General features: G+C 47.7%; 1 protein-coding gene across 2 annotated transcripts in view; it reads left to right on the top strand.

Annotated features, from left to right (window-relative positions):
* Window positions 1-265: 265 nt before the first annotated feature.
* Window positions 266-11,207, top strand: part of capn15 (calpain 15) — a 34,298-nt gene continuing 23,356 nt past the window's right edge. Inside the window, exon 1 of one of the 2 annotated variants that reach the window (XM_030340379.1) lies at window positions 266-604. Coding sequence is in view for 1 of the 2 variants with exons in the window: in XM_030340378.1 (XP_030196238.1) it covers window positions 5,625-5,848 (224 nt within the window). In the remaining variant the exon portion in view is untranslated. Of the gene's footprint in view, window positions 605-2,578; window positions 5,849-11,207 lie in introns of those variants that run through there. The other variant, XM_030340378.1, reaches the window with a different exon arrangement.

Raw genomic sequence — 11,207 nt, 5'->3', positions numbered from 1 at the left:
CCACACATAATTGAATAATCTGATTTTTCTATTGACATTATCGGATCCGGCTCAGGTTTAAATATCTACACCGAAAACCAATTATATAAAAAATAAAACGATGACTTGATCTACTCATTCATCATGTTTCATAACGTGATTATTTTGACGTGAGACGTGCCGGATATCCGGGTTTGATTTGTAGTCCCCGGAGATGGGAAACTGAGTTCTTATCCGTTAGTATTCTCAGACAGACTTGCGCTAAACCTTCTTGACGCAGACAACCGGTGCTACCGGTTCTACGCCAGAGGAGTACGCCAAATCTTTATCGTGCCTGCCTGGAGATTCCCCTTCCTGAGGTGTTCTTTGAGGTATATCTGCGGGATCTCGGCGATACTCGATGGTTTGGTTCGTTTATGGAGCGATCTCTGTCCATAACCAAGATGTGTGGAGCATGGACGGGCCGGCGGTGTTAAGGACCAGAGGTAACCCGCGGAGATAACACCCGTCCCGGGTCCGATCCAGGAACAACTTGGTGGGTTCTCCATGGCCAGCAGAAGTTAACCGCGTTTACGACTCTAAAAAGGGTCTATCGTTTGCTTTTCAAGCCGAAGAGCTTTTGGAGGTAAGAGCACTTCTAGCTGAATTCAAGGAAGTTATCTTGGAAACTAAACCGTTTAATCGGAGGGTTGAAATAGACGCGTCTTTGTGTTACGGAGTCCGACCCCCGCGGTCTGCTGGGGTCCAATAGGATGGACCCTAGTGTCTCTTCTTTATGTTCAGTCACTGACAGGGGTCCCAAAGAGAGGTGTGTGTGTGTGTGTGTGTGTGTGTGTGTGTGTGTGTGTGTGTGTGTGTGTGTGTGTGTGTGTGTGTGTGTGTGTGTGTGTGTGTGTGTGTGTGTGTGTGTGTGTGTGTGTGTGTGTGTGCGTGCGCGCGCGCGCGCGCTTTACGCGTTTTGGTGTGAAGGTGTGTTCAATGGGTTTTCATTGCAGTCGGAATGAAGCAGTAATGAACATGGATTGGGTCTGGGGCAAATCTGCCCTGATACTTAGTAGGGGGAAATGTTTAGGAGGGATTGTGAGAAAGTTGTTGTGGCAGTTGTTCTGACAGTTCAGGTGTTCAGTCTGCTCCAACACTAACCCTGCTGCTCGAAGTGGAAATGGGATATGAAACCAAGACCTCTCTGTCGGTCGAGATCACTTCAACCCGGAACTTGAATGAAGCGGCTTTCTCTCTCTGTCGGTCTCTAACAGTTGCTAGGTCTCCTTCCAGTTGCCTTGCTCAGAGGCAGCTGGAAGAAGAACAGGTGTGTGTGTGTGTGTGTGTCGTGTGTGTCGTGTGTGTCGTGTGTGTGTGTGTGTGTGTGTGTGTGTGTGTGTGTGTGTGTGTGTGTGTGTGTGTGTGTGTGTGTGTGTGTGTGAAATCGATTTGTAACGACATCTTCAGTTGCTCTCTGAGGTATTTAGTGACAAACTCAAGTTCAAGTCGTTCTTTCTTTTTAATGTTAATATTTAACGAGTTGGTAATCTACAGCATCTGATTGGCTTGGCTCAGTTTACATCATTAAAGTGGGCCGTGAGTGTAGCTCACCTGGCCTGTTTTAGTGCTGCCATAGTGGGGATAAGCAGTGAGTTTAGTTCTGCTATGGTGGTGTTAAGCAGTGAGTTTAGTTCTGCTATAGTGGGGATGGGCAGTGAGTTAAACTCTCATGACCTTTTCCAGTTAATCTGGGGCAAACATTGGAGTTTAAAGGGCATCTTGCAGCGCGATAGCTTCAGTTAGTTACTGTGTGGGGAAACGTGGAATTACAGATGGGCCTCGATTTGGTAATGAATGTGAGGTGTATAAGAACAAGCTACAGGGAATGACGATATGGAGAGTGAGCAGACGTCGAGATGGAGAACCCGGCCACTAACGGCTCATGACTCAGCCATGCTGTAGTGACAATGATCTGGTGTGAACCTAGCCCCACTACTCTAAAGAATACCAACAGGTCTTGCAAGGAATCCCCATCATGTCGTAATACCTCTGTCTCGCTCGGTGTCTGTCTGTCTGTTTGTCTGTCTCTGTCTGTCTCTCTCTGTATCTGTCTTTCTCTGTCGGTCTCTCTCTGTCTCTATCTGTATGCCTCTTTCTCTCTCTCTCTGTCTGTGTGTGTGTCTTTCTTTGTCTCTGTCTGTCTGTCTGTCTGTCTCTGTCTCTGTCTCTGTGTCGGTCTCTCTCTGTCGGTCTCTCTCCCTTTGTTTATCTCATTCTTTATTTATTTATTTCTCTCTGTCTCTGTCCCCGTCTCTCTCTGTCTCTCTGGATCACTTGAGCACCAGCATTAACTCAATAAAGGGGTACCGTGGAGTTGGGTCGTTTGGAGAGCCGCTTCAGCTTCAGTTTTTCTCGATTGTATACCCACAAAAAATGGAACTATGCACACAATTCTGAAAATTTGAAGCTCATGTATCAACTACAAGACTCCAGAATGCTAAACTCTAAGCACAATTACACTGTTTTCACACAGAAATTCTAAATCACATTTTTTTGCAAAATTCTAAGCACAAATCTCATCATTTAGCACACTTGGTTCGCCTGGAAACACTAGCCTTCAAAACGCAACAACTAATTACCGTAAGTCTAACTCACTTGTTCAAAATCAACTGGTTAAACACTTCAACCCAGTGTCAGAGCATGAAAGAGGCCTCAGGTGATCTCTGCTGTGTTGTAGATATGGTCCTCTGGCCTGATCAGGATCGGAGGTGGGATACAGACTGATTTACATGTAGATCTGTTTCACCATTTTATATTATTATTATTATTATTATTTTTGTTGGCCTACAAAAAGCTTTTCATGCAGTCAGTTCAGCGGAACATTTGACTGTATTACAATAACAAATAAATATTTGGTTTGTAACCTTTTGTTTTGTGTACTGATTTTGATCATTGCATCCCCCGAAAGTCTAAACATTTTCTTACTGGATTGTTTTTCATTTTACTTATCAGATCTAGGTGGACACACCCACTAGTGATGTCATATGGAGCAGATTTTTGAAACGGCTTGTAAGGCTAATCGCACTCACACCTGGTGGTATAATATTTCTCCTTTAAACGATTGACGTAGCTAATACCTCCTAAACTTCCACTCTGTAGCCATGGTCCTATACCGCAGCGAGATGTACATGTCTGACGACGTAGTGCAAGAGTGGCCAAGTCACTTCCTATTAGGATACCCTCATGCAGTCTCCATCCCAGGACGATGGGCTGGTCCAGCATTCCATGCCCGGAACAGCGGCTCCAGATGTACCAAACATCTGGAGATTAGGCAGGAATCACATCCCGGCAAAACGGGAAAAACTATCGGATTTCTGTAATTTTCACTCTCTTTCACCGTCTTATCTCTCCCTCTTTCCCTTGAGACGGAGTGACAAGAGACGGAGAAAGAGAGACGCAACGAGACAAAGGGATGGATCTTTCTATCTCAGTTTCTCTCGCAATTTCACTGCCTCTTGTCACTGTCAGACACACGTAAATCAGAGCTGCTTGTAACATTATAAAAGTATGTAATCCAGTTATATTGTAACCCCTCAGTCTCTAACATCTTGATTTAAAAGCTGTTGCTATAGTCTTCTACCAAAGAACATATATCGCCTTAATAACCTTTTTACATTTTGCACTCCTAATAATACATAATACAAACTTTGACCCAATTATGAACAAAAAGCTACAGAGGGAAACAATTAAAACAACAATAATGATATTATCTGGTGATATTACGATTGATTTTATAGTTTGTCCCGAAATAAAACCATTTCCTTTAAGTGGGTGAGTTCCCCAGAGGTCGACTCTCCACTTATTCTGATAGGCTGAACCTTATACCCCTCTGGCGCGCCAGTGCGCCTGCGCATCACTGAAACCCCTGTAAACGCTGTAAAGAGAACAAGAGGCACACCGCACACGCAATCTGGAATACAAACATCCTTCTCCGACCTCTTACATCGGACAGAGACGAGATGAGGAGATAAACGGGGGTTCTAGAGGGGACAGGCGTTTCGTAATTCGCATCAGAGCGACCGTCGGACTCGGTAGGCGAGGATGAATCTTCCTCTTCCTCATCACCAGCCGGGGCTCCGCGACGACCGGACGGCTGCTGGGGTCGCGAGCACACTGCAGGCTGGAGTCCCCAGTCCCGGGGACTGTGTCCCGCGGTTGTGATGTGATGGGAGGTGCACCCTCGCGTTGGTGGAAGAAAGACCTAGGGGTTTTCGTGGTTCCAGCCCCGTGTTGTGGCGCGTCTTGTGTCCACGCCGCCGTCCTGTCTCAGGTGTAGCAGAGCGGATCGTCCTACCTCATCCTCCAGTCGCCCGATATGTGCACGTTGTCATTATTTCAATGTGAATACGTCCGATGTGTGAGACCTGCGCGTTAGCCCCTGTGATCCACCATGGATGTGGAATGACGTGAGCGGTGCTGCGTGGTTATTTACGCTCACAGAACCCGCGGGACTACAGCTTAGGCTGGCCTCCCGCTGTAACCACCTCGTCTGCATCTGGATATCACTTTGAGGACGGATTTATACGGGTTGTGTTGTTTCTGTGCATGTGGAACACACAAAACCAGTCTGTTAACTGGTTTTGCTCCCGATTCCACTGCCGACGTGTTCTGACGTCCCGTCCCGTCCCCCCTGGCATTATCAGCTCGACTTCCTGCCCCCCCCCCCACACACACACAGCCGCCCGACGTACGCACGCAGACTGACCCGGCACCCAGATCCTCTTGGGACCCAGCTCGCACCCTGGCACCGATGAAGTTCCATCATGAGCAGCAGGATCACTTGTAGAGCTGTCGGCTCTGTCTGGGAGGGCCCCAGCCCTGGGCCGTCAAAAGAATCGTTTCCAAATATTTCATGTTCGGATTTCGATGTTGGATTTTGGAGTTTCTAAATGCATGGAAGACTGACTGCGGTGCAGTAGTCTAGCCCTACAAAACGGACCCTGGCCTTGGCTTGCACTGCTTGTTGTTGTGGTCTGAGCGCAGGTGTGCAGCATACCCTGTGTGGGTCTTATTCTTTTTTTACTATGGATATCTCCAGTTAATCCTGCGCCGCAGCTGCGGATCTGTGGAAGATGACACGGGTCGGTCAATAACGCTGTTCCCCTAGTCTGCCAACATCCTGTGAGCAATCTCGGGCCTCTCTGGACACGTGCTGTGAGAGCTCAGCTTTCCCCCGTTGAGAGAGTCAGTCTGGACTCGTGAGTGCAGCTCCTTCAGTCTCCCTGAACTCTCGGTTTGGTGGACACGTGAACGTGCCTTGGACAATACGGACCCGGTCTGCTTCACTGTGGATGTTTTGGTTTCTAACCCAAACGTTAAAGCCGTGTTTTGATTGGATGATATTTGTCTTTTCTCTGGATTTGTCCTTTTGTAGTTTGCATGTGTGTGTGTCCTTCGTTGAACGTGGTGGGTGAGGACGTTCAGCTAAATCTCAGGCCACCACGGTACACATCTCAGCAGGAGTGAAAGGGTCCTGAGAGTAGAGGGTTCTTTTGGCCTGGCCCTTCCCCTCTCCAGTTCTCTTCTTTTTTTTGGACCCCCCCCCCGACTCCCACTGAGAGGGGGTCAGCCCTGGGCGGGAGTTTGCCATCGCCGCCCTGGCGATGGGGAGCTCAGCGTCGTCGCTGACGACGGAGGCGGAGTCGGACCACGGGTTTGGAGGCGGTTCGGGGGGGTACCCGGCGCCCCCCTCCTCCCCATCCTCCTCCTCCTCATCCCCTCCCCCGCCCCCGGTGGGCTGGTTGCGGACCAGCCACAGCAGCCCTCTGTGGGGAACCACCTTCATCACCCGCCAGCAGCACCATCCTCTTCCTCACCGGGAGCGCAGGTAGGAGTTGGGGCCACACCCCCCTGGCCTGGACCACGCCCCCCTGGCCTGGCTGTGTGTCTGAGATGGGACCACGCCCCCTGGCTCTGTGTGAGATTAGGCCACGCCCCCTGAGGTTCAGTAGAAATGGTCTGCTCAGAACCGGTACCAGGGGTTCTTTGAATGGAGAGTAAAGGCTGAGTAGAGTTCTACTAAACTTCCCGAACCACACAAGTGTGTTGACAGTAGCATGAAACCAGATGCAGCAGTCACCTGTATTCTGATAGCCAGCATCACCCTCATCTCCTGGTCACTTCCCTACCAACCTATCTCTACTTATCATTTGGTCTTCAGGAGATTGTATGTGGCTGGGTCTTTTATTGGAAGGGTTTGGTCAGTGAATATCAGTAGGGCCATGGCTGGGGAGGGATTGATTTCCAAATATGGCCTCGGCCTTAGTAAAAAAATGTCAAACTCTAACCAATCAGAGTGATGATCATGCTCTTGTTCAGCTTGCTGACTCTGGCTGCAACTACAGCCAAAACATATTCTCCTAGAGAAGAAGAACATGCAGATTTGTGTATATTGTTTATCAGGGTTATTCAGTCGACTTGTAATATCAACGGTTGTGATTGCTCCGTAGATTGCTAAACCGTTCTTGGCATGCCGTTATTTGTTCTTCTTTGGCAGACCGGTGCTCCTGGTTTGTCAAGAGCTGATACAAGCTTTCAAAGCGCTGCTCGTACCTTTTTAATTTGAACGTGTTTAGGAAGGTTTCCAACGCTATTTAGACCAGACTGATCTGCAGAGAGAAGCAGAACTGGGATCAGGGCGGTCCCTTGAGGCTGAGAGACATAGGCAGTTTGGGAGACTTCAGAATGTCAAATAGGACGACAGCAATGCTCTCTGAGCGGGCTTAGCCTCTTGTGTTACAGTGAAAGTGCACATTAAGGAGTTAGCAGCACAAAGGCCTGTGCAGGCAGAGTGCAACCTCGCTGAAAGACATTCGGGAAAGCCCTTTATGATTCAGATTTCTCTGTCCATCTGTCTCTCTCTCACTGTCTCTCTCACACACACACTGTCTCACTCTCACACTGTCTCTCTCTCTCACACTGTCACTGTCTTTTAGTAGTTGGTTTGGATCGTTTGGCACTAGGCATTTTAATGCTGCCAAGCCGGTACGGTTGCGGCTTGGCAGTTGGCACGCCCTGCAATTTCAATATCTTATATCATATTTAAATGTGAATCAAGACACTCGCATGCAAGAATGAGTATACGTCTGAATGCAGGCTACAAATGCTATTAACTATTTACAAGTGCAAAAACACCAACAAATTCTTTATTTTGCTGACCACTTGTTTTTTATCCCGACTAAAGCCTTTCTTGTAGATCGTACCATCTTTCCCCGTCTTTGTTAAATCAGTCCCTCCAGGATTTCGCGGGCCTTTTTCGAGATTGTTGCAGCCTAAAATGCCTGATGTTGCGTGAGATTTTCCAAAAAGTTGCGATGATAGTGGCAGTGTTTTCTAGGTTTCTGTCGCAATTACAGTGCGAGAGGAAGTGAAAGTTGCGATAAAAGTTTTCCTGATGTTAAATATTAAGTTATTACTGCAATTTTCCCTGAGTAATTTGTTAAATATTAAGTTATTACAAAAAAAAAAAATTCATTAAACGAACAAAAAACACTGAGAAATGGTCCTATGAATAATAGATTCTTGATTCTTTCCGCGCTGGCAATTGACTTGGATGCCACAGCCTGTGTCATGTCATAGTGATCTCCCTCGTCGTTTGACGTCCTGCTGTTCTGCAGTTCTGTGGATATGTTTCGCGGTGGAAAAATGCTTATCAATGGAAGATTTCCGCTTATGTTCCACCACAATGTTGCATGCAGTATAAAATAATTTCCCCCCGCTTTCATGTAGAATACCAGGATAGTTAAACGTTGTGTGAAACGTTGGACGCGGCGTACATGCTGCATGAATGCTTGAATCGCTTGAAGTAGTAAAAACAGAAGTAAGGCGGAAGGTAGTTTGTCGACGTTAGTTCAAGACGACGCCACTTATTGGTCAAATTTGCTGGAAAGTTGCGGTGGTTGGTTAAAATTGCGACACCGCCCTCAATTCGCAGTGTTTGGTTGATATTGCGTTGAAGTTGCAAATCACAAATCCTGGAGGGTCTGTTAAATGCAACTGCATCTCCTTCTCTCCCATGATGGTCAGCAGCTCTATACGTAACCCCTGTAATTCGCCGTCCCTCCTGTTAGAACTTCCATGTTTATCGCTGCATTGTCTGAAGAGACAACGCAGCAACGGCTCTATCCAAGTCACGCCCCTGGAACCGCAAAGCCATCTAATCTAATTTACATGAAAATGAAACCCCCAATATGTGAAAGGTCCGAGAGGGTAAATTGGGGTGCAAAATCATGCCGGTTTATTACCTCGGTCAGTGTAGATGGGCATTTTTGCCAGTGTAAAAACGTTCACTGTTAATTGAAAATTCTGTGCGAACAACCCGGGTCCAGGATGTGATGAAATGTTAAACTTTTAGAGTCGGCAGAGCCATGAGTCAGCTTATGACTTCCTGAGCTGTTCCCGACACATGGCGACAGACCACTCTCACCACACTCCACCACACTTACATTTGACTTTGAGTCCTTCAGCAGCTGCTGATGAGTGAGGCGGAGAACACTGAAATCATTCAAGCAAAATCTACCCAACATGTTTTCTGCTGCACAGCCCAGCTTCTCAACAGCAACTGATAAGTGGTTATTCTGGTTTATGAAAAAAGATGTATTTGTCCTTTTAGGGGTCATGTGTGTAGAGGCGTGTCGGAGACAGTGGTGTGTGCTTAGTGTGTTATCCCCACGAGGCGCTCCTCCGAGCGGGAAGTGGGCAGTGTGTTTATCGACCCGCCGGAGTACATTCAGCCCGTCAGCCCAGTCCCTGTGGACCTCGCTGTAGCTCCGTATTGATCCTCTCTCCCAGCCACTGCTCCCATTTTGCCTGAGCTGCCATCACTATGCATTCCGGCCACCCTATCTTTGATTGATTGGCTGCTCTCCTTATTCTTCATTTTATTTACTTATGCATGGTGGGGTAGCAGGTCATGTGAAGGCCGATATGAATGCCTTAATTTCTCGTAAATGTATGAAAGTATCAACAATGTGTGTCCACTATTCCTAAAATTACATGAGTAGATGGTTCTGAAGTTGAAATATCTGCCTTATCGAAAACATTCCCACTCCCACTGGAGCTAAGCTGCTTCCGGGAGTTCTGGACTCAAGCACACCATGATGATACTCCCTTACTGGAGCTAAGCTGCTTCCAGGAGTTCTGGACTCATGCACACGATACTCCCTTACTTACAGATTAGCTCAGCGCTCAGGCTTAGGAGAGCCTTATGGTGATGAAAGGTTTCTTTACTGTACAAGACCTGTCCTGTATCAAATTATAGTCACCTATTTACAGAATTGTGGTTGAGATTTCAAGGGAAAACATTGGGGCTTGTTAAAGATAGCGCTTCCATAGTAACCGGGTGTGTTGGAGGCGGAGCTTCCTCTGTCAGTAGAGGTCTGCTTCAAAATTGTCTTTTGTTGTTCCGGGAAGCCCTCTTCCTCTGCGTTCCCGTCACCATGGCAACAGAGCGACTGCCCCTTCTCCAATCATACGGTGGCTCATGGCAACATCGTAACTTGTCTTCCTCTCCGTGTGTCCCTCCCTCAGTTGGTCTGTCAGACACAGGCAGACATTTTCCTGCATCCTGGCAGACACCCAGACACACACCCATGCAAGCACATTAAAATGTTTGTGCGTGCGTGCGTGTTTGAGTGCATGCGCTCAGTGTATGCGTGCACCACTCTTCCTGCCGTGCTCTTTGGTGCTGTCAGACACGCACATTGTAGCGCGAAGCTAACGGGTTCAGGCAAGGCCCGGCCAGATGTGACCGCATGAGATCTGGAAACGACCAGGAGCTGTGAGCTTACCCTCAGCAGGGTTTCTGGTGGGTGGGACGGTGTTTTAGCCTCTGCCCTGTTTGTTACACCGACCCCTGGGTCCTTATGAGGGCCACACACTCAGCAAGGGATTATTTTCCCTACATGTGATATTAGGTGTTGGCTTTTGGATTTAAAGGGAATGACAAATTTACTTTTCTTATGCGTCCGTTTGATTTGATTACATGTCCGTCCACCTATTTCTTCTTAAACTACAGTTCAAATCACTCGCTGTGTCTCAGTCACAGGTTTTCCATCCCAGTTTCTGCCTGCACTAAAAGGAAATTAATTGTACTGAGAGTTCAAGGGAAACCGTTGGGATTGTTAGAGATACCGTTTCCACGGCAACAGGGAGTGCTGGAGGCGGAGCTCCCTCTGTCCATACAGGTCTGTGATGTGTCATAGCGTGTCCTAGCAATGTATCATGCGAATAGTCAGCAGACGGCTATGCGGCGGTGACCCAGCCTTTAGTAAATGTGTTGTCCGTTGAACACTGGTTCGGTGGCATTCTGAAGTGCTTCATCATCACCAGGCACACAGTGGAATTCTGGTCCTAGTAAATGTCAGGCAATTAACTCTCTAACTGTGATATTTAGAGCTACACAGAACAGTTATAGGGGGGAGCGGCGCAGTGCGTGGGTCTTAAGGTGCTGTAGGTGAGGGACGTTTAATGGTATCTTGTGAGAAAAGCCCAAGCCAACCATCAGCGTAATTAATGAGTGTCAGTGACATGTGCTGGGACAATATGTTAAGTGTATGAGTGTACATCTCTTCACTGACTGTTTTGGGGAGTCTATCTTGCAAGCACAGGTGTGAAAAAGCAACATCCCTGAATGGCAGAGAAACGTAGGCAGGGAGCGCAGAGTGAGCAAGTGTTTCTTTATTGATCTTGCAGCTCTTTCTTTCGCGACAACTCTCAAATCATACATAAAGCAGCCTTAATAGAAACCAGAGCACCAGCTGGGTGGATTCATGGCTACCTGATGGTTCTGTTTTTGGATGAAACGGACCCTTTACAACACAAATGGGGGCATTCCAATCCCCCCTGTTTCCCCAGCCGACGCACTGAGGCTACACTTAGCCTCCAGCATGGCTCTCTGCGCGCTTGTTTTTGAGTAGTTTGTTTTTCTGAAACCAGCCCGTTCTCCCCAAATCAGACCACCATAGCCAGCTCGGCCCAGCATGATGTATCAAACGGAGTCGATTTTTGGCCGGGTGGTCCAACCTCTGACCTCGTGATCGCAGAGTAAGCAAACAAACGCACGCCTCCCGAATTAATTTACCTGACAAAATCTCTGCAGATGGCGGCGATGCAAACCTTCTGTGCCGTTAGTCAGAAAAGCAAGGCAGACCTAGTTTGTGGTGATCTGATTTCGCCATCCCCATGGA

Source organism: Gadus morhua, chromosome 18 (genome assembly GCF_902167405.1).
Source record: "Gadus morhua chromosome 18, gadMor3.0, whole genome shotgun sequence".
Taxonomy (NCBI): Eukaryota; Metazoa; Chordata; class Actinopteri; order Gadiformes; family Gadidae; genus Gadus; species Gadus morhua.
Note: the sequence above shows the minus strand (reverse complement) of the source record. Positions and strands in the feature narration are given on the sequence as shown.